Below are 24,510 nucleotides of genomic sequence, written 5' to 3'. Positions count from 1 at the left end.
CCCTCCAGCGAGTCCTGGGCCTGCCTCGGGGCCTCCTCCCTGTAGGACAGGCATGGAAAACCTCCCTGGGTACCCGCCCAGGAGGCATCCGCACCAGATGTCCAAACCACCTCAACTGGCTCCTTTCGACGTGAAGAAGCAGCGGTTCTACTCCGAGGCCCTCCCGGATATCCGAACTTCTCACCCTATCCCTAAGGGAGAGCCCAGACACCCTGCGGAGAAACCTCATTTCGGCCGCTTGTATTCGCGATCTCGTTCTTTCGGTCATTACCCATAGCTCATGACCATAGGTGAGGGTAGGGACAAAGATGGACCAATAGATCGAGAGTTTGGCTTTTTGGCTCAGTTCTTTCTTAGCCACGACGGACCGGTTAAGCGCCTGCAGAACTGCAGACGCCGCTCCGATCCGTCTATCCAACTCCCGATCCCGCCTACCCTCACTCGTGAACAAGACCCCGAGATACTTAAACTCCTCCACTTGAGGCAGTACGTCCTCCCCAACCCGAAGAGGGCAAACCACCCGTTTCCGGCTGAGAACCATGGTCTCGGACTTGGAGGTGCTAATCCTCATCCCTGCCGCTTCGCACTCGGCTGCGAACCGCCCCAGTGCCTGCTGGAGATCCCCAGCAGATGAAGCCAACAGGACGACATCGTCTGCAAAAAGCAGCGAGGCAATCCTGAGGTCACCAAACTGGACACCCTCAACGCCTTGGCTGCGCCTAGAAATCCTGTCCATAAATATGATAAACAGGACCGATGACAAAGGGCAGCCCTGGCGGAGCCCAACACGCACCTGGAACACGTCCGACTTATTGCCGGCAATGCGGACCAAGCTTCTGCTCCGTTCGTACAGGGACCGGATCGCCCACAACAGTGGACCCCGGACCCCATACTCTCGAAGCACCCCCCACAGAGCACCTCGGGGAACCCGGTCGTAAGCCTTTTCCAAATCTACAAAACACATGTAGACTGGATAGGCAAACTCCCAGGCCCCCTCCAGTACCCCTGCAAGGGTATAAAGCTGGTCCAGTGTTCCACGACCAGGATGAAAACCGCATTGTTCCTCCTGAATCCGAGATTCGACTATCGATCTCACCCTCCTCTCCAGTACCCTGGAATAGACCTTCCCAGGGAGGCTGAGAAGTGTGATCCCCCTGTAGTTGGAACACACCCTCCGGTCCCCTTTCTTAAATAAGGGGACCACCACCCCAGTCTGCCAATCCAGCGGCACTGTCCCTGACCTCCACGCACTGTTGAGAAGGCGTGTCAGCCACGACAGCCCCACAACATCTAGAGCCTTCAGGTACTCCGGGCGGATCTCGTCCACCCCCGGGGCCCGGCCACCACGGAGTTGTTTAACTGCCGCGGCCACCTCAGCCTCAGTGATGGGCAAGCCCCCCCCAGCACCCTCGGGCTCTGCGCCCTCAGATGTGTCAAAGGCCGTATGCGTAGATGTATCGGAGGCAGGGTTGAGGAGGTCCTCAAAGTATTCCTTCCACCTCCGGATGATGTCCCCAGGTGAGGTCAACAGCCCCCCCCCCCACTATAAATAGTAGGAACCAGGAGCTGCTTCCCCCTCCTGATACTCCGTATGGTTTGCCAGAACCTTTTTGAGGCCGACCGAAAGTCACTTTCCATGGCCTCACCGAACTCCTCCCACGCCCGGGTTTTTGCTTCTGCGACCGCCCGAGCCGCGTTCCGCCTGGCCCGCCGGTACCCGTCAGCTGCGTCCGGAGACCCCCGGGCTAATAATTCCCGGTAAGCCTCCTTCTTCAGCTTCACGGCCCCCCTCACCTCTGGTGTCCACCATCGGGTACGGGGGTTACCGCCACGACAGGCACCGACCACCCTGCAGCCACAGCTCCGTACGGCCGCTTCCACAATGGAGGTCCGGAACAGTGTCCATTCGGACTCAATGTCCCCTACCTCCCCCGGCATGCAGTCGGAATTCTGCCGGAGGCACGAGTTAAAGCTCCAGCGAACAGGAGCCTCTGCCAGACGTTCCCAGCAGACCCTCACTATACGCTTGGGCCTACCAGGTCTGACCGGCTTCCTCCCCCGCCACCTGAGCCAACTCATCACCAGGTGGTAATCAGTTGACAGCTCTGCCCCTCTCTTTACCCGAGTGTCCAAGACAGAAGGCCGCAGATCAGATGATACGATTATGAAATCGATCATCGACCTGTAGCCCCGGGCATGTTCGTACCATGTCCACTTATGGACACCCTTATGCTCGAACATGGTGTTCGTTATGGACAAACCATGCATTGCACAGAAGTCCAATAACAGAACACCACTCGGATTCAGATCAGGGAGGCCGTTCCTCCCAATCACCCCCTTCCAGGTCACACTGTCATTGCCCACGTGAGCGTTGAAGTCCCCCAGCAAAACGATGGGATCCCCCCGCGGCACACCAAATAGCATACCGCTAAGGGGGTCCGGACTGGTGGGGGTGTTTTTTTCCATATACTATTTTTTCTGAGGACAAATAAACACACAGAGAATGAGATTCAGCTCTTACTCTTCTCCAGTAGGTCAGCGAGATCATTTTGCTCCATGGCCCTCAGGATGTACAGTGTGATCTTCAGAGCTCCTTCTCTACCACAGGCCTTCTGCATCTGAACATCACTGTCCAGGTCATTGTCCTCCTCCAGTTGAGGCTCAGAGCATTCTGGGTAATTCTGATCTAGGTACCTCGTGATCTTCTTCAGCTCATCCTTCAGGAACCTCACAGCATTTTCCTCTAGTGACTAAAATAAACCATCACAGTTAATTATTGCTACTTGAACCAAACCATTTCATAGTTTCATTTGTAATTGCAGGTTTGAATATCTTTCCTTTAACATGATTAGTTTCTTACTGTACAGCTGTATAAAATATAAGCCAATTCACACAAATCTTCAGAAAATATATATCAGCAATGAATACAAACCTTCAGTATGGAAGATAAACCCGGTTTCTTCTGTAGATCTGAACTGCATCCTTCCATTTGGTCTCTGTGAATAAGGCAGAAATATAAAGACCGCAAATCATCTACACAAGTGTAACAGAAAGTCTGTAATGATCTTGCTGCTGACACAGAATAACCTAGTGATGTATTTTAATGTGTAAAGGTTGTAAGATGCCTTTTTAAGCTTTATTCATTAGGGCGGCTTCATAACATCAATCTTCTCATAACAGCAGAAGAGAACCAGTGACATCCTGCTCTATCACACAGAGACACAGCAGGCAGGACAGACAGTTTGATTTGTGGCCCTTTGTATTCAATGGCTTTCAGAGAGTTTAACTTGATTTCAAACAGATTTCAGCTTAATTAGCAGAGCTAACTAACAACATTTCATTCAGCATCCACAGGCAGCAAACTGAGTAAATATCCTGAGAATTTATGATGGTCTCTGACAGGAAGCTCAATATCAACATTTTTACAAACAATAGACCTAAAAAAATACAAAATTGTTTATTTTCTGTCCATGATTCAATTGTTGATGCACTGTAAAAATATTTCCTCCATTCATTTAAAAACTCGATCTAAATTAGAAAGAAATGCTGTACGTCTGGATCGACAAATAAAATCATATTGGCACAACTAATTTTTAATTTTTTTTTATTGCCCACCACCACCCCCCCTCTTCGGAGGACAACTTTATTTTGCATTACATTCATGAGCAAACAGTGTGGCCGCTCCGAACTCACCAGTACCGTGGAAAAAGGAAAAAAAACAAGCGTAACAATAACAGACATCAATCAACATGGGGAGAGGGGGAGAAAAAAAAAAAAAAAGGGTATACAGAAATAACACTAATAATGTAGGTGGGATGGAAAAAAATGAAGTATAGGGGAATACAGAATACAAACAACCATAAGAAACATAACACTCATCAAACAACAAGAATTATAACAACATCAGTGATACTAATAATAATTACTACAAATCGGTATTATATATATGTAGCATACACACACGTAATCGTACCGTTATATATGTATATTTCAATTCCTAAATCTATAACATACCCTAAAAAGTAATAATAATAATGATACTGATCGCTCAACCATTCTTGTATGTATGTACAAGTGTAGGTGTGACCTGATTTGTCATTGGATGAGCTGGCATTTGATGCCGTCAGGGGAGGTGACAGCCCCCCCCCCCCCCCCAGGCCCAAGGCGAAGGCAGGAGAACCAGGCAACCGAGGCCACCCTACCGCCCCTCCGGCACAAGGGCCCACGGCCACGCATCCCCGAGACAACCACCCGCCCAACCCGAGAGGGACTAAGGGGGCGCCAACCCCCGTACAGGGAGGCCCGCAGAGGGAGGACGGGCGGCGAGCCCCCCAGCCCCACCCGCAACCCCCCCACCGAGGCAGGCGGGTCCAGGGCCGAAGGGCCCCACCAACTGGGACCACCCCCCCCCCCCGGCGGACCACCCCCCCCCCCCCCGGCGGACGGCCCCCCACACACCGGAGGGGCCCCAGCCCCCCCAGCCCGTCCCCCGGCAGGACGGGCCGCCGCCCACCGCAGCGACCCGGCACGCCTCCCCCGCAACACTGCAGGATGATCCAAGGGAGGCCCATACAAAGAGCCCCCCCCCACCCGGGAGCGGCAGACCCTCCGCCCAGCCCAAACCGAACCCCCCAATCCGCCTAGCAGGGCCCAGAGTGTCCCAAGATCCCCCGGACCGCCCGCCAGGGCCCCACCACGGCGCAGCAGAGCCAAGCACCACCCGGCCCGCGGCCCAAGAGAGGAGGCCGCCCACACCCGCCAGGGCCGCCCGAACCCCCCCACGATGGGTCTTCCACCCGGCGGGCCACCCCACCCGCGCAGGGCCAGAGACAGAGAGTTAGGGGGGGCCCCTCGGCCCCCATCCCCTCCCTGACCCATGTTGGTGTGAAGTGTGCATGTACATGTGTGAGAGAGTTGTGTGTTTATGTCTACAATGCATTAAAATTAGTGGGTGCAGTTCGGGTGTGAGGGCCCCACCACTGGCAGATGGCAGAGTCCCCCATCCCCCTCCCCGCACCCCCAAGGCCCTAATGTAATATGGACTGTGTATATGACTAAGGTGCAGAAAGTGGGCGAGCAGTTGAGGCATGGGCACCCCCCCCCCCCCACGCCCCCCCCCCCTCCCCCCCAGCAGGCAGGACAGACAGTTTGATATGTAGCCCTTTGTATTCAATGGCTTTTAGAGAGTTTAACTTGATTTCAAAAAGATTTCAGCTTAATTAGCAGAGCTAACTAACAACATTTCATTCACCTTCCTCAGGCCGCAAACTGAGTAAATATCCTGAGAATTTATGATGGTCTCTGACAGCTCAATATCAACATTTTTACAAACAATAGACCTTAAAAAATACAAAATTGTTTATTTTCTGTCCATGACTCAATTGTTGATGCACTGTAAAAATATTTCCTCCATTCATTTAAAAACTCTATCTAAATTAGAAAGAAATGCTGAATGTCTGGATCGACAAATAAAATCAAATTGGCACAACTAATATCAACTAATGCAGCCAACAACAGTTATGTGTGTAAAATTAACTACACAGTAATGGATGTACAATTAACTACACAGTTATGGCTGCTAAATTAACTACACAGTTATGCCAACACCATGTGTAATTGTAATACATAAACAACTATACTGGACAGACAACTAAATTGAGCAAATGATAAACTCAGTTTATCGGTTTATCATCAGATGGACGGACGGACAGCACAGAATTATTTTATTATATAAATACACCAGTATTTCTTACATCAAAAATTAAGTTCAGACAGGCAGACAGACCTTTATTGTCACTATTACAGAAACAGTGAAAAAACAGTTCAGCAGCTCTCTGTTTAGCAGTTTAAGTTAAAGTAATAAATAAGAAATAAGAACAACACACAAAAAGAAACAGCCGTCCTCTTACAGTGTGAGTGTCTGAGTACAATGTGTTTGAAATGTACAGGGATGCTGTGAAAATCCTCCTGAGCTTTTCAGCCACCCCTGTAACATAAGAGAAGATGGTGGCACAGAAGGTAGTGCTATCGTTTGGCAACTCAAGGGTTGCCGGTTCAAGTTCTGGTTCCTCCTGACCCCATCAAAGTCTCTTTGAGCAAGACACTGATCCCCAAATTGCTCCCGGGGTGCAGGTTGGCACCTTGCATGGCAGCCTCTGCCCCCAGCGTGTGAATGTGAGTGTGGATGGTGAATGTGAGGAATGTATTGTAAAGCTCTTTGAGTACTCGTAGGAGTAGAAAAGCGCTATATAAATGCAGTTCATTTACCATAATGCTCTTACGTTTGTTCTCTTCCCTGTCAGTTGTAGCCGTGCTACACATTTCACACCAGGCAACACACTGAGACAGAAACTGGTCCACCTCAATGACAAAACACCCAGACACAAACAGAGCAGCGTAGTATATGCAGTTCAGTGCAGTGAGGAATGTACAGATCTGTACACAGGAGAAACCAAACAGAAGCTCCATAAACGCATGGCACGGCACAGAAGAGCCAGACAATCAGGACAAGACTCAGCAGTTCACCTACATCTAAAAGACAAGGGCCACTCCTTTGATGACCAGGACGTTAAGATTCTAAACTGGGAGGCTGACTGGTTCAAGCGAGGTGTGAGAGAAGCAGTTTACTGCAAGAAAACGACCCTCCTTAAAGAGAGGAGGCGGCCTTAGGCATAATTTATCACCCACTTACAATGCTGTTCCTTCAACTCCACCCAGACGGTTTCACAGTCATTCACACCCTGGCCCAGGTGGTCACAGTGACATACATGAAAGCCAGGGGACACAACAACCCACAGGTGACCATTGAGTATTAACGACTTGAGGGCTCCACAGGATTTATACACCTGCTACTCTAACCAGTCAGTCAGAATGCAGAAAGCCCTCTGGATTGAAGGGGGGAACTAAACAAGTCCAGTTGCCCTGAATAACCTTTCTTGGGATGAGGGGGGAGAAAAGGTAGCGTCCAGGGTGTGAGGAGCCTGTGATGATGTTACTGGCTCTGTTACTGGTGCAGTCTGCCAGTGTAAATATCCTTGAGGGGGAGTAGTGCTGTTTACATGCACTTTAAAAGTCTGGGTTTAGTCAGACTAACACAATAATTAGTTTTTCTTGATTTGCATGTAAACATACTGACAGAGATGATTCCTGTGTGACGTTTTGTTAATCTTCATCACACCTCAAATCACTTCATCATGTGCTGCCACATGTGCAGGCCGTCTGAGCAGCTTATAGGCAGAGAGACAAGGCAAAGTCTCGGGATGAAATGTGGGAACGGAGCAGCACCCACAGGGTCATACTTTGCCTTGAGAGAGTCACTGCACAGGAGTTCAATCGGCTCTATGTGAACGTTTGTAGGAACCAAAGGTTCCAGTACTGAAAGTGCCAAACCAGCTGGGGAACTTTTTTGGTACTTTGATACTTTGGGGTGGGACTTGAAATGCTGTCTTTGGTTATGGTTATGCAAGTAGCCTGCTGCTGAAACACAATACAACTGCCTCTTGAAAAAGTGGCGAAATCAGAAAACAATGATAAACTAAATAAAACAAAAAATAACAGTAATAATAATGGATATGTGGACAAATGAAAGACCCAAAGCTTAAACTGCAATCTGATGGGAAGAACAGATACAAGATCAGGATGGCAGGGATAAGAAATAAAGTGTTTTGTAAAATTTACTAGGAAAGCACACTATTGTTTTGTTGTAAGAAATACTGGTGTATTTATATATCGAAAATTAAGTTCAACATAAATTTCTCACAAATTTGTATAAGCAGCAAGGATGAAAATGATTATGATTGTCACAGAGAATGTATGCAGCACTCATGCAAAAGCATCGGAAGGGAAACTTCAAACTGAGTTTTAAACATATATTAGATCATCTTGAAAAGGAATAATTAAAATTCCAAAAACTTGCTAAAGTTGCTGTTCCAATGACAGAGCAAAAACGTAAACTCCCCGCGTTATAATGACCATACAGAGCTGAAAGTGAAAAAAGCCTGATCTTAATTTAGCTGACTAGTGGTGTAAGAACTGCATGTGCATAAGATGATATGTTGATATTCATGTCATCCAGCCCTATAATACACTACAGCCATTTTTCGAATTCAGTACAAAATACCCGCTTCTCACTGTGATGTCGTTCGGTGCAGACTCACAAAAAGTACAATTGACCTAAAATCCGGGCTGCAAACTCCAAGTGGGCATGGCAAAATTTACCTCGATCATACTGTGTGCAAACTGTAAGAAAGCAATTGTTTGTTATTTTTTTGTTTTGTTTCTGATAAAGTAACAGGACAACCCAGCTGGCTATTAACAGGCTGTTGTTGGTGTAGGTGGTTAGGATGCTTACTTCTAGACCAAGAGATCACGGATTTGAGTCCCACCTCTGGCACTACCACCAGTGGACTTGGGTCCCTGAGCAAGACCCTTAACCCCCACTTGCTCCAGGGGGACTGTCCCTGAATTCAGAATAAATGGAAATAGCTCTGGATACGAGCGTCTGCAAAATGCTGTAAATGTAAACAGGTACTGGTTTACATGTTAAAACTGAGGCTGTATTCTGAGCATGATCTGAGTCCATGAGAATGCATTTAATTTCTTATTGAAACAGAAACATCCATCTCAGAAGTAGACAATTTATTGTTCAGTCATTTTTAATGGATACCAGCTGTGTACAGGTCAGCCTGCTTTTCCAGCTGTATGCTGAGAATTGAAATATGAAATGCAATTTTCAATTAACTAACTTCCAATTCCATTATTAGCAGTAATCCTCAGATGAAGTTTATATCAAATAAAGACATAACTTCTGTTTAAATTTTCAAAAGATAGGATTTGTGAAAGTTAAAAAAGGTGCATTCTTTAAAAAGCTATTTTCCTCATAGCCTGTGTGCCTGTATACCTTTTGACTGACTGTGTGATTGTTTTAAACAGTGTTTGTTTAAATGCACATTTACCTCTGATCTGTAGGAAAAGGTCCCTCTCTGAAGTTGAATGGGGGCTGCATTGACCTGTCACTCTTCATGGAAACACAGCTGGGTACAGGTGAGTCTGCTCTCTCCATCAGGACACTGTGGGCAGAGAGAGGAAACAAACCCTCATTATATAAATATAATTCATGTAATGTGAGCAGCATCACATTAAATCTTCAGTTGATCAGTCTCCTGCTTAACCAGCCGTGAAGCTCTTCATGCAAACAGACTTTTAGCTTTAATGTGAAATAAACCGTCTAATATAAAGTTAATATTCCTGTATGAAAGGTTTAGTTATCACTGTTACAACCTCTGTCACTAGACTTGGCTGCTGTTCCTCTTTCCCAGTTTGTTTGTATCTGTATTTGTTCTCTACAGCGTTACAGTATGTGGTCATTTAGGGTAGGAGGGATGATGTGATAGTTGCCTCTAAAATAGAAGAACTGGCTGATTTTGGAGGGAAGGAGAAAGGAAATGCTGAGGTATTTTATTATTAAACTACAAATATTAATGTGCCCCCCAGCCTTAGCTAGGAACCCTGTTTACTTTCACCTTATGGCCTAACTATAGACCCACAGAGACATGCATGCTAGTGGACTGTAACACTGTTACCTCTCAGGCCCCTTTGTCTTACACCCCACAGGGGGGGTCATTGCAGACACAGCTCCTCTCTCCTTATACCCCACAGGGGGGGTCATTGCAGACACAGCTCCTCTCTCCTTACACCCCACAGGGGGGGTCATTTCAGAAGCAGGTTCCTCCATTTTGGTGCTGATCCACAGCAGATGATTCCTACTGGGGTCTCTGTGAACATGAAGGGTAAACAGACACATACAAATACAATATCTAACAATCAACACTTTTACGTTGAACTGGACGTTACTGGAATAACAATGTCACGCTAACAGTTATCGCCAGTTTTTTTCTAAAGAAAACGCCACACAGCCGCAGAACTTCATCTACTTTATTCCCGTAGTGTCACAAAGGCAGCGCTGTATTTCAGGCGAACTCAAGTCATTAAAACATTCTATATAAACGTGTTACTTTGTCGAATGTTAAGCGCATTATTCCATAATGTTTTCTCCAGGCGATTATTTACAGTGTATCGAATTACATTAAACGTCTAATTATACTGAGAAGTATTAAATCCCAGCATGTGTGTTAAACAGGGGCAGATTTAAGGGGCGCCACCGCACATCAAAATAATAAAAAACAAAATTTGGATTATTTTATTTTCTAAGCAGATTCACAGAACAGACACGGTGCGGTGCGCCCCCCCTCCCCCCATGAGTATAACTGCCCCCCGCAACAGCCCCCCCAATCAAAATTTTCTGCCCACGCCGCAGGTTAAACACGCTTATTTTATTATTAGTTGTATCTGCTGACTATAATCTTACCTTGCAATACAAAATATACTTTTCCAGCGTCTTATTCGTGTTCCTTACTGACGTGGCGACTCTGGCTTTAAATCTTTCACTTTCATTTAGGCTACAGATTAATGTTTGTCCTGTGGGGGGGAGGGGAGAACCTGCCCTCCGGTAACTGACTGGCTGCACCTGGAGGGGCGGAGGAATGTCGCCGGAATGTCGCTTAAAGGACACTGAGACAGATGGGAGGGGCAGTACGGAATAGGAAGCCTGGGTGTTTAACACAGTGCCCCCCCTTTTCACTGGCTGCCGGTTCGCAGTGGGGGACACGGTGTGGCTGTCGCCGATATCAGGATGAAGGATGGGTGACGCAGGAGCTGGGGTTAAATGTGTAGGGAAGACGGGGCTCCGTGTTGGCGGCAGGACTGGCAGCGGGGCAGGTCCAGCTGTGACGCCGGGGCTTGCGGTGGGTGCGGCGGCACAGCGGGGCGGATCCTCTCCCTTCGCTGGAGGAGGACGGGGAGGCTGGTGCTGCCTCCCTCCAGGGCAGTAAGCTAGTGATGGGAAGTTCGGCTCTTTTCAGAGAGCCGGTGTTCTGACGAGTTGAGCTATTTTGTCGAGTTGGGCTACCGTAGCGCTAATCGATAGCCGAGTCTGACGAGTTGAGCTGCTTTGTCGAGTTAGGCTACCGTAGCGCTAATCGATAGCCGAATCCGTCGATTCGAGGTATAACGTATTACGGCATCTTTATTTATGCATTTTAATTATTAATATATTATTGACATGTAAAAAATGTTAACATATAAAACTGTACTTAATAATATAGGGTAGCCAGTGTGCTTCCAGTATAAAATGACATAAGCGGAGCCTATTTGGATACATTATTTTAACACCAACACTTAATAATATAGGGTAGCCTATCTCGATAGGCAAGTATGTAGGAATGAGGGGAGCCTGTTCGGATATATTAACACTGGACACTTCATAATATAGGGTAGCCTACTTCGATAGGCCAGTATGTATGAATGAGGGGAGCCTGTTCGGATATATTAACACTGGACACTTAATAATATAGGGTAGCCTACCTCGATAGGCCAGTATGTATGAATGAGGGGAGCCTGTTCGGATATATTAACACTGGACACTTTATAATATAGGGTAGCCTACCTCGATAGGCCAGTATTCCCTACCAAAAAATGTCTTCCAATGATAATCACAAATTGTTTTAAGTAATTTATTTAGTTAAATTTTTTGTTCATTTAAGATTTTCAACTATATACAAAAAAAGATTAGCAACACAGAGTACACATCCCACCCCACCAGTCTTCCCATCCCACCCCGACAGTTTATTTTATTTGAAAACATTTTGGGCAGTAATACTGCGGACAGCGCTGTGGGTCATATTGGGCACATTTAGAATGTGCCCATCTTCTGCATGAATCACACTGGACCTACACAAAAAGGAACAAACAAAAACATAAAAATACAGACAAATTAAATGGTCACATGTTTTGAGAGTGAGTACATTAATATTATAGTAATATTAGTAAAATTTTATGTTACTTTACCATTTCGATCATGCCTGTTTCTCTATCATTTTCAAGCATGGAGCACACAACACAGTAGTCTTCAGTATTTCCTAAAAATCGAGGGGTTTATACGGTTCTGTTACTCTGTTGCATATTGTATGAGTAAATAAATCAAGTTACATTTCTTACAGTTCAAGTGAAAATCTGCAAAGTGGAATGATTATGCATCTATGTTTATCACTTTAAAAAGTAATAAACAATAAATCTGACTTGAGATTTGATGATCTTGCTTCATTGCCATTTACCTGTACACTGAAGCAGTGCACAAGCCCCTTCAAATCATGCCTTTGTTACGGCCTGTGGAGATGTTTGGACCGCACTGATGTCTCCTGTTTCCAGATAATTTTCTGCAAACTATAAAATGGCATTTTAGCTGCTAACTATTCCTATCAGACAGTCTTAGCTGTAAAGTTCAGTTACTTATGAATGCATAAAATGAAAGTATAAAAATGTTTACCATCAACACTAAAATGCCACAGCTGCTGCAATCTTGCTGCTTGTTGTGCTGCATCGTTTGCACAGCCCACTTTGCTGCCCGCTCCTCACAGTCAGTTGTCTTCAAGAAATTCCTAATTATTATTCAAATAATGAAAATTTTAACATCAACATAGAGTCATGCAAGACAAGTCATATATATATATAAATTACAAGCACCTCCAGTTCCGCAGAAATTTCCGCTCATAGGCACCTTCATTTGACAACGGATCAACCAAGACAAGAATCCAGGCAGACATGTTGACAATCTATAAATGTCATAAGACAACAAAATGCACATCACAATATTCAGATTAATTTAGCAGTTAAAAAATAATAATAATAATATTGCACTGTTAAAGAAATTTAACCAAACCACTAAAATCCAGTGAGCCCCAATGTTTACAGGGCACAGCCACAGTTCTTCCACTGGAAACCTCATCTGAGGAATAAATGTAAGAAATGTTTACATATAACCAAGAATGCAAATCGTAATGTCGTAATGTAAAAGCTGACCAATCGCAAATCACACCTTTGCTTCTGTAATTCAAAGGACAAAAGTGGTTTTGTATCTACCTTTCTGAGTCTCTGGAATTGACCAGAAAACAATAATGCTCCAACAACAGAACAGAGTTGATGAACAGGTTTCTGTTTGAAAATAATTACAAATAATAATGATAATTAAAGTACATTGCAAAGAAAGATGAACAAAAGCTGAATAAACATTATAAAACTGTAATTTTCACTTGCCTGGTGTTTTTCAATGAGAGTGTAAATGTAAGCATCAATAATCTGGAGTGCAAAAAAATTAAATTAGTAAAGTTATTTTTGGTGTTATCATTAATTTTCAGTCTTGCACTGCTTAGTCTCTTACCTCATCCCCCAGCCACTCAGTCCCATGAAGTTGACGGAACGATGAATCATATAATTTATATGGTCCAACAACCGCTTCCACCTGACCATGATCTTTTGCAGCCCAAAGCCTTCGAACTGAAAACACCACATGAATGTTTAACCAAAATTTTTACAATACCTATTACTTTAACTGTACTGTTACATGATCACAATTAATGGCAATGCAGGAAGAACAAAGATTGCCCATCAATGTAATAACAATGCCTTGTCAAACTCTTTACGCAGAAAAGGCAATCCACATACTTTTGAAAATATAGTGTATTTGACAAACAGTGACCAACAGGCCAACATGCACAGTTTGAACAGGCCAAAACCCCTTCAAGCAAACAATGAACTGGGGTAAGGCAAACATATGACCAACGGGTCAACTTGCACACACACAGCTCAATCACCACAACCTCTTTCTTGTATGCTTTCCCGTACAGGCAGTGAAGAATCCTGTGGATCCTTCAACATTTAAGATTGGTTAAATCAACACAGTACACAACGTGCATTGAAATATACACTTGACCGACAAAATCCAGAGCCTGTGTACTGAAAACTGTAGATGAATGAAGACAATTAATCAACTGAATATATGTTGCTGAAGGGGCATCATATTCAAGGCAGATGTGTGCTTTCTTGTCAGATAGAGGTTTTGTATTTACCTGTATTGACACTTCAGGGATTTGGATGACTATTTTGGGGGCAAAATGAATAACACTCGGCCTGGGCATATCTTCTGCTTGTCTTTCCAGATGCTCTCCTATGGTCATGGAGTGTGGGCTGTCAGAATATGTACTGGTCTTGTCATTAGTTTTGCTCCGTCTGTATGGCTTTATGTGGTCGACACTGTACTTGCTTTTCAGAGTAACCCCTTTAGAATTGGACAGTGTGACAAGCTTGCCAGTGATTGACTGAATCACACAGGGCCCAGAAAAATCAGCCTCAATTCTTCCTCCTTTCCTTCCTTGCTTCCTCACGTTAAAGAGTAGCACCTCATCTCCAACATGATAAGTTATGTTCCTGTATTTTTTTTGGACCCGTTTTGCATATGCCTGCATCTGTTTTTCCTGAGACTTTGCAATGTTCTTCTCTGTTGTTTTTTTGGAAGTCTCCAAGGACTCTATTTTTTTGTTCAAAATGCACCATAGGTGCTGTCCTCTGGAAGGATTATGGTAGAAAGCTGAAAAAAAGTGAAAAAATTGTAATTACAACTGAAACAAGTAACAAATAATTAAAAATGCTAAATTTCAACAAGAATTGAATTCATCTTGCCACAACTCTTTAATCACTATTTTTAAAGAAGAATACTTACCGGCATGTCAACAGGAACCTCAGAGGGGAACACAGCTTCCCTCCCATACATCAACATAAAAGGAGAGTGCTTTGTAGTGGTGTGGACCTTAGATCTTAAGGAAAACAATGTTGCCTCCAAAAACACATCCCAGTTATTCTGCCTCTCATTCACTAATTTTGTGAGAGCTCTATATGTGAAATTAGAAATACAAGATAAGCCAACTAATGTCTCCCATAAATAAATTTCTCAAACCAGGCAAAACATTAAATCAGGAAATAAACTAAACGAAATAAATACCAACAGTGAATAAACAGCTCAAAAGAATCTTACCGCTTTATGTTGGCATTTGTTCTCTCATCCAGGCCATTGGTTTGGGGATGATAGGCTGCTGTTACACTCCTTTCAATCCCCAAGGTACTACAGAGGCTGTTGTTCAGCTGAACAACAATCAGTTACATGAGAAATACTTATTACAAACACAAAGGAACAATTCCTGAATTGTATTTATAATAATAGTAATATAGTAATACCAAAATACTTCATACTTCATTCACAAATTCTCTTCCCTGGTCAGAGAGTATTCTTTTTGGACAACCATGTCTATAGATAATAGAGCAAATATGGTGTCCCACTTCAGCAGCTGATTTGGTCTTTAATGGAAAGGCCTCAACCCACTTTGAAAAGTAATCAGTGGCTGTAAGAATATACTGGAAGCCATCTGTAGTTTTCGGTAGAGGTCCAGTCAAATCAACCCCGATGAGCTCCCAGACTGCAGACACCTATTTATGCAAAACAAACATTAACTTTAACATGTTTAACACTTTATAAACAATTTTTGTACAATAGTATTAAGACACCACTGTACACATTTACCTTTATACACTGCAATGGCTGTGCCGCAGTCAATGGCTTTCCCATCTTCTGGCACTGATCACATTCCAAGACCTTTAAGAAAGTAGCTGTCGATAATTATATTACTCTCACAACCATTCAAAACACAGATAACTTAAAGACATACCCAGCTGTCGATATCAACGGGCATCCCATGCCAATAAAATCTTGAACATATTGCAGTGCGTGTTTTCAGAATGCCTGAATGACCTCCAATTGGAGACGAATGGAACTCTCTAAAGAGTTTTCTTGCATCTTCTTTGGACTTAACTGCTTTTCGGCTTCCAAAGAAGAGCTCTCCGTCTGTAGTAAACATTCATTAATGAATTATAAACATGTTATAAAAAATGTTATCTTCCCAATATTCTTGGTACATTTGAATGCATGATGTAGACTCACCTTTAAGCGTGAACTTTGAAGCATACCTCCTGGGGCTTAACTTCTGGGACTTATCATACCCAAGCGGGTATGTTCCCTGAGAAAGGAAGTCATGCAATTCTTCCCACCTTTTCTCCATAGCTATACAGAGTGAAAAAGGAAAACTTTATTTAGCATGCAGTTAGCACTTTTACATTTTTTCATGTATGAAGTCCAAAGTAACGGTAGCAAAAGGCGTTTTTTTTAACCCCATTTCACATGTAAAAAGTCACTTAATAAGAACAGACTGTATCACTTAAGACATAATTTAATATTTATCACAATTATAAACAAAATAAATGTTTATAATATGCACGTCTGGGTATGGAGCACGTGTTCATACGGACTAGCTCATAAATGGAGCATCAACATACGCTCATATGCCATTACACTGTACACTGAAGACAGATTGTATATGCACAAAAGTGCATAGGTATAAGCTGAAAGTAAAAATTTAAAAAGTTTTTAAAATATTACTCACCGCAAATCAGTGCATGAAAGTAACAATTAAGAGAGTTTTTAAAATATTATTCACCTTAAACCAGTGCGTCCAACGCAAGGTAGCTCAGATTTATGGGCGTGGTTATGAATCTCACGACAGTGGAACTGCACATGCGCAGAAAGGCTCGATAGCCCGTCTCGAAAGGTAGCTCAACTCGTCAGAACACCGGCTCTTGTGGCACGGCTCCCAAAGAAGAGCCGGCTCTTTCGGCTCCCAAACGGCTCTTAACGTATCATCTGTAGCCTCATATTTTAGCCTAACTTGGCAAATATGAACGCTTTGTGTGTTGATAAACATAAGAACATAAGAAATTTACAAATGAGAGGAGGCCATTCGGCCCATCAAGCTCGTTTGGGGAGAACTTAACTAATAGCTCAGAGTTGTTAAAATCTTATCTAGCTCTGATTTAAAGGAACCCATGGTTTTAGCTTCCGCTACACTAGCAGGAAGACTATTCCATACTCTAACTACACGCTGTATAAAGAAGTGCTTCCTCAAACTTGTTTTAAAATGTTCTCCCGCTAATTTCCACTTATGGCCATGAGTTCTAGTATTTAGACTAATATTGAAATAGCCATTTGGTTGAACAGCATCCAGACCCGTTAGAATCTTATAGACCTGAATCATATCCCCCCTTCGTCTCCTTTGCTCAAGGCTAAACAGATTCAGTTCCGCTAACCTCTCCTCATAAGACATTCCTCTAAGACCAGGAATCATTCTCGTAGCTCTTCGTTGCACCTTTTCTAAGGCAGCAATGTCCTTCTTGAGGTATGGTGACCAAATCTGCACACAGTATTCTAGGTGGGGTCTTACCAAGGAATTATATACCTGTAAGTGTAACATCACCTCCCTTGACTTAAACTCCACACATCTAGAGATATAACCCAACATTCTGTTGGCCTTTTTTATTGCTTCCCCACACTGGCGAGAGTGGGACATGGAAGCATCAACATACATACCAAGATCTTTCTCGTAATCAGCTACCTTTATTTCAGTGGAACCCATAAAATATCTGTACTTTATATTTCTGCTCCCTGCATGGATTACCTTACATTTATCTGTGTTAAATTTCATCTGCTAAGTATCAGCCCATTCGCTAATTAAATCCAGATCCCGTTGAAGCCTCTCTGCTGCTAGATCAGTATATGCTACACCGCCCACCTTGGTGTCGTCTGCAAATTTAACCAGTTTACTGTATGTATTTGTGTCAATATCATTAATGTAAATTAGGAACAATAGTGGTCCTAAAATTGAACCCTGCGGTACCCCACTAGAAAATACAACCCTTTTGTATTTAGTGTTTTTAAGAGAAGCCTTATAATTGCCTAGTTTTGTGTATTTATTTTCTTACAAAAGCAGGCATTCTTACTTTTGTTTAATATTTTAATCAAACTTTTAACTTTAAGACAAAAACAAATGAACAAAACACTGCAAACAAATCCACAGAACAGAAACAGAACCAAACTCAGTAACCAAACAGTATGTCCTCAGTGCAGGTTGACATTCAGAAAAACCAAATGCCTCAGCTTGGATGGGCTGATGCGGTTTCTCCTCTCAGTTAGTATCTGCCCTGTTTTTGAGAAGACTCTCTCCGAAGGAACAGATGCTGCCGCGATGCACAGTCTCCCCTCCATCACCTTCCCCAGGTGTGGGAAGACTGAGGCCTTGGCCTGCCACCAGCTCAGTGGATCTTCTCCACGTTGGATGAGTGGCTCCTCAAGATAGCATCGCATCTCCATTAAACATCAGCTGTAGTATTTCTCTCTGCAGCACCTCCTGCAGCTCTTCCATCAGAGCCTCCACACATCACTAGTTTGTGGCTCCTCCTCCACTTGGCCCTCTAATGGTGGAGCTGGCTGGCTGCTGGGCTGCGTTTCGCCGCTGCGGCAGTTATTCTCTGAAGTGCCTCCTCAATAGCTCTGTTGTCACTGAATACAAGCTTTTTAAGCCTAGGATCCAGTAATGTGGTTTCTGAGAGGACAGTGTTGAACTGCATACGCAGATATTTTCGGTCCATTGATGAGGGCCAGGGTGGAGATGATGGCATCTTTTGTTTCAAGAATGCGTTTCAACATATAAAATGTTGAGTTCCACCTGGTTGAGTTCCACACTCTTGTTTGGGCCTCAGTTCAGGCAACCCCATCTGGCGCTGTGTGGACTTCAGCCTCTCTGCAGCTGCTGTGCTTCTGTGGAAAAGCTCCACAATGACCTTCACCTCGTCCACGGTTGTTTTCACCACCGTCAGGGAATTTCTCATCATCAGGTTTAATGTATGTGTCAGACATGGGTGGTGGGTCCACTTCAGATGTTTATGGCTTTGGTGATGTTTGCAGCATTATGACTCACACAGCCCCCACTTTGTCCTGCACCTGCCACTCGTTTATCACTCCTAATAGCTCCTCTACCACGTTCTCTGCAGTGTGTCTGTCAGTGAACTCAAAGCAGTCCAGCAGGCAAGGTGTCATCTTGTAATTTTCAGTGAAGTGGCAAGTGACAGACGTGAAAGAGCAGGTGGGTCTAGAGGTCCAGCAGTCAGTTGTCAGGCAAACTGATGGAGCTTTTTTCACCCTGTTTTGCCATAATGCACGTTCTATGTCATTTAGTTTTGGAATCATTTTTATGGATGGTACGTGGATTACTGGTTTAGCCGGATGTAATTGTTGATGATGTGGCATGATCCTGGATCTGTCAGTTTTTCGAAACTCTTGCTGGCAGCACATTCAAATCCTCAAACCTGCTCGGAGCTGGTTTGTTCTGTGTAAACAAGGATGCAACACCAGAATGTTCAATTTGATTTCCAACATGCCACGGTGAGGGGAGGGGGGAGGAGCCGGGTCTGTGGTGTACTGGCCTTTAACAGCTCCTGTTCGTGCTCCACCCAGAGCAGGTGGGTGAGGTTCTCCATCTGCTGCTATCCTAGCATCTCTCCAGTTCTGCTCCGTTACTCACAGATTGATCACCTCTCCATGACTCTTACCAGCGATCAGCAAAGCCTTCCCCTCTCCCCTGTGCTGTAAATACTGCAGCACATACTACTGTCCTTCTGCTTGTCAGGGAATCCTTTTCCTATCGATACTGTACTCATGAGATTTGTATCATTTCACTGTGCCTGTGTCGTGTGACTGTGCACTGTTGCATATAGTATTTTAGAACATAATGTGAACATAATTTGAAAAACAAAACTAGTGTAATGATTACACATTGATCAGTGGGAGTGTAACAAGGCTAGGAGGGCCTGATTAAAATAAATTTTAAGAAGATAAGTTTTAAAAATGAGTTCTGTTACCCAGGCTAATACTGGTCACTACTTTGTATTGCCTGGGAAATTGGTCTCGACCCCCCGAGTCTCCTGACTACATAAAGAAATGAACAATTAATTACTTAAGGCCTGGTGTTTGGGTCCTAAATGCTAATAATAATTTAATATACCTAATTATATAAAATACCTGGCATTAAAGTTTGGTGTTTGGGGGTTGGGGCGGGGGGCGGTGGTGCCCCCTGGGTGTTGGTGCCTGGCCTGATGCCCGTTGCCCTGCGGTGCTATCACCTATTACCCCACGCCCCCCCCCAGCCTGCATCCACCTACACCACACATAGGTAATGGGGGTCAACAGCTATTCACCCCCCATCTCTTTTAACTACACTTTAGACGCCACACCAAAGACATCACGCCACACCACACAGAGGGAAGGGGGGGGGGAATGATTAGCCACTCACCCCCCCTCATTATTTTAACTGCATTTCAGACATACATCCATGTCACACCACTCTTTCACATAGGGCCTTGGAGGGCGGGGGGAGCTGTGCAGGTCCTGGGTCGGCTGCTTCGGCTGCCCGCAGCTGGACTGCGCAGCTCCCTTCCCCTCTATTTTAACTCCACCTTAGACACTGAGGGCTTGGGGGGCCGGTGGGGGAGGACCACAGCTCTGGCTGGTCTGCATCTGTGGGGCGCTGCCGGGGTGCCCGCTCGCCTGTGCTCTGGGGGGGTGGGGAACATCCTCTGGGGCCGTCCACTGGGCAAGTCCAGGGCATCTGCTGCCGGGCCTCAAAGACGAGCAGGTGTGACTGAGAGTGTGTATGTGTGTATGCATGGTTCTGTGTGTCTGCATGTTTGTCCTGGAACGGGGGGGGCACGTGGATGATGGGGCGGTGCGGGGGAGTTAGTGAGGGGATTTTGGGGAGGGAGGGTTGGGGGGGGTCTGGGCTTGGGGGAGGGGGGGTCGGGGTAGCCAGGGGCGGGGGTGCCTGGTGACTCTCAGGGTGTCTCCCAGGTGGGGGTTCTTGGGGGGGTGCAGGTCTCCCTCCTTGGGCGGATGCGCAGCCCTCCAGTGGTGGGGGGCCTGGGTGCCTGGCCGCTGTGGGGCGGCTGGGTCCATGACGCTCGGGGCTCTCCTGGCCGTCTGGGGGCCCCGGGGCGGCGTGGTTGTGGCCTCACACACTCATTGGGAATCATTCCATGTTAACCAGTACACTCATACATACACTCACAGCACACAAACATACACACATGCGCACACACACATACACACACATACACATACAACAGAGCCCAGGGACTTCTTGCCCTATTTTATCCCTCTCTCTCCTTCTTGTCTGGGTGTGTGTCTGTGTCTGTGTGTGTGTGTGTGTGTGTGTGTGTCTGTGTGTGTGTGTGTGTGTTTGGCTTCCATCCTTTCCTCTCAGATGCAGATACTGGTGTGGCGATATCCAGACTGACTCCCCCTTTTTTTCTTCTTTCTTCTCTCCTCTTTCTCTCCCTCCTCTCTTCCTCTCTCTATCTCTTCTACCTCAGTTAACTTTCCCTGTCGGCTCCGGCTTCATGCTGCAATAATCTAAAGCGGTGAATAAAGAGTATATCTCAAGTAACAAGAGGAGCTTAATCCGAAGCTCCACTGGGCAAAATCAAAGTGTCGGCACAATAAAGCACCCAGACTAACATCCTGCTTGCTAAACTGCCGACTCGACAGTAAAAAAAAACAAAACAATGAGGTCAATCCCATTTGAAAGCTGCCAGCTGGGAGAGCAGATATACAGTAATAATGGCTTAAACAAGTTGATCTATCAATCTATTTAATAATAATACACTGGTCCTTTCTGAATAACCCCTCACTCTGTTGAATACAGTGATCTGATGCCCGTTGCTAATGTATGGGCTGCAGCACTTCATACACACTCACAGGGTAATAATTCATTGCATGGAGATTTCAGTTCACTTACATTTCCTTCATATTGTGTGTGTAAGTGCAATAACCAGAGGAAACATGATAATCTACTCAAACATGTCTAGGTCTGATTTAGACATGGAGCCAAGGCAAGAGAAAATGTTATTTACTGATTTTCAAAGTGTTCTCTCATCGGTAACACTTTACCTGAGGGGGCAGAAATAATGTAGTATTATGCTGTTACTTATGTATTAATTAACCACAAACTAAGTCTTAGTGATCAGCTTGATTTTGTCCGTAAATATGGCCGCTGCACACACTGCATCTGACCGCTGCGGTCGCCGGGCAGGAAACGGCAACATCACGTTCATCTCACACACGTATCTCACACCACCCTCACCCATGTGGACAGTAGTAATGGGGATTATGTAAGGCTGCTGTTTGTGGATCACAGCTCAGCCTTCAACACCATCGTCCCATTTACGCTGTTCACCAAACTGAGGGACCTGGGTCTGAACTCCCAGCTGTGCAGGTGGGTGTTAGATTTCCTCACTGGTAGACCACAGACAGTGAGAGTGGGACCCCGTGTGTCCAACACCATCACCCTCAGCACTGGAGCTCCTCAAGGGTGTGTTCTGAGCCCCCTGCTCTACACGCTCTACACCTACGACTGCGTCGTCTCCAACAGCTCCAACACCATTGTGAAGTTTGCAGATGACACAGTGGTAATTGGACTCATTACCAACAACGATGAGTCGGCCTACCTGAGGGAGGTGGAGAACCTGTCGGTATGGTGTAGGTCCAACTGCCTCAGTCTTCTATTTCTGCACAGCCAATCAGGGCGACTCAGAGACACATTTCACTGCATGTTGTACTGTATGTGACGAATAAACCTCTTGAATCTTGAATCTCAAATGGGAAAGTGCTAAACTAAAGCTGCGCGATTTCTGTTCCTGCAAAATATATGGATGATTTATGGCTCATAAAATTCTTGGTTTTTTATTATGACAGAAAGCAAATGAGTGCTAATTACAAACTGGCATAAAACAAAGCGTGCCGTTAAAATTTTATAAATATGATTATAGTCTAATTCTGAACCTCTTTTATTCAGTATTCTATGTTTTGTCTCCACCTAGTGGCCTCCCTGAAAAGTACACATTGTCTCCGGAAGGATCGCTTGTTCTGTGAATTACAGTTTTTTACAATCGCTATGACAGTTTTTTCAAAACATTTAACAAGTTTCCTAAACTCTTAACACGGTTAGCACAACATCCGTCTTTGTAGGCTATACAATTAACACATTTCTTGTTGCTTTGATACAAAATGCATACAGTTAACACCAATTTAAAATGCTTGAACTTCTTTTACACACAAGCTCAACCAAGACCAAAACAATGTAATTTTACAGTCAAATTTACAAATGCTTTAACACTGTATGTCAGAACAGATAACATCATGTTCTAAACATAACTTATATAGGCTAAAGTCAAAGTGAACAGCTGTTTATATTGTGAATTGAAACACAAATATATTCCCTGTATTTTATTCCATTGCCAATGAGAACTATACAAAGTTCCTTTTGAAAGGAACAGTGAGCGCATCAAAGAACTCCGTCACCAATACGTCCAGGTAAGGTTATGCAATACAGTCATTACTGTACTATACACAGTGTGTTTTGCAGTAAACTACTCTATAAACCTGGAGTGCATTAGTACATACAGTAGATATACAGTACAGCACAGCATTTACATACACTGTGTGTAATTACTTTCAGAGAGTCATGGAGTTGGAGGCCAATCAAGTCCCACATGAAATTATCTATGTTGACGAGGCTGGCTTCAACTTGGCGAAAAGGCGTCGCCGTGGGAGAAACATAATAGGCCAAAGGGCCACAGTTACCGTGCCGGGCCAGAGAAGAGCCAATATCACCATGTGCGCCGCAATCTCCAACAACGGTGCACTCCTGCATAAATGTCAGATTGGCCCCTACAACACCGACCGCCTTCTCCTGTTTTTAGAAGACCTGCACGAAAGACTGGTGCCAGAGGTAGAAAGGGGACAGGTGGGAGACCACTTGCCAATATATGTTATCACATGGGACAATGTGGCATTCCACCATTCCCGTGCAGTCACAGCCTGTTTTGACGCCCATCCAAGGATGATGTCGCATTTCCTTGCCCCTTACTCCCCTTTCCTCAACCCCATTGAGGAGTTTTTCTCAGCCTGGAGATGGAAGGTTTTTGACCATCGTCCACATGACCAAATGTCCCTCCTGGATGCAATGGATGCTGCATGCCAAGACATCACAGCTGAACACTGCCAGGGGTGGATAAGGCATGCCAAAAGATTCTTCCCACGATGCCTTGCCAGAGAAGATATCAGGTGTCATGTGGATGAGAACATGTGGCCAAATGCAGAAGACCAGGCAGAATAGAAGATTACTTTGTTTTTTTTTATTATGATTCCGGTGCTTTTTCTGTTTGTATATCTTGCAGTAATGTCCTTTTGCAAATAAAGTCTGTACTGCAGCAGTTCTGTCTGTATTTTTTTTTTTACATAAACTGTACATTTTATAAAGCTACTCTGAGATGGTCATTCACTTTTTTGTATTGAATTTCTGCAGCAAAAGAAACAAAATGCATGCATTTACTAAACCCAACAAAACAAAAATGTAGAAAGGCTTCCAATATAAGGGCAGACCTGACACATAAAATAATGCAGTTTCTGTAATTTCAGCTGATGATAGTGTTTTTTTGTCAATGTGTTATGATTGACTAAATGTTCCTGTTGGAAGAGAACATGTGTTACTGTTTTGAATAATTATTTGATTTTAAAACATGTTTGCAGTGTTTTGCTAGACATGGTGTACTGTGGTAGTTTATTATTGTATTTTGAAAATTAGTTTTGGGGTTTAGTTTACAATGTGTGATTTTGAGCATGAAATT

General features: G+C 44.5%; 2 protein-coding genes across 2 annotated transcripts in view; both read right to left on the bottom strand.

The window, feature by feature from the left end:
* Window positions 1-24,510, bottom strand: part of LOC111840966 (NACHT, LRR and PYD domains-containing protein 6-like) — a 136,975-nt gene that overhangs the window by 57,263 nt on the left and 55,202 nt on the right. The gene's annotated exons all lie outside the window — the stretch shown is intronic.
* LOC140582250 (protein NLRC3-like) overlaps window positions 1-24,510 on the bottom strand; it is a 113,105-nt gene that overhangs the window by 69,736 nt on the left and 18,859 nt on the right. Inside the window, exons 2-3 of the mRNA XM_072706484.1 lie at window positions 9,582-9,773; window positions 8,955-9,068 (exon numbers count right to left, since the gene is read on the bottom strand). Of these exons, the coding sequence (XP_072562585.1) occupies window positions 8,955-9,068; window positions 9,582-9,773 (306 nt within the window). The remainder of the gene's footprint in view (window positions 1-8,954; window positions 9,069-9,581; window positions 9,774-24,510) is intronic.

Source organism: Paramormyrops kingsleyae, chromosome 24 (assembly GCF_048594095.1).
Source record: "Paramormyrops kingsleyae isolate MSU_618 chromosome 24, PKINGS_0.4, whole genome shotgun sequence".
In the NCBI taxonomy this organism is placed as follows: domain Eukaryota; kingdom Metazoa; phylum Chordata; class Actinopteri; order Osteoglossiformes; family Mormyridae; genus Paramormyrops; species Paramormyrops kingsleyae.
Note: the sequence above shows the minus strand (reverse complement) of the source record. Positions and strands in the feature narration are given on the sequence as shown.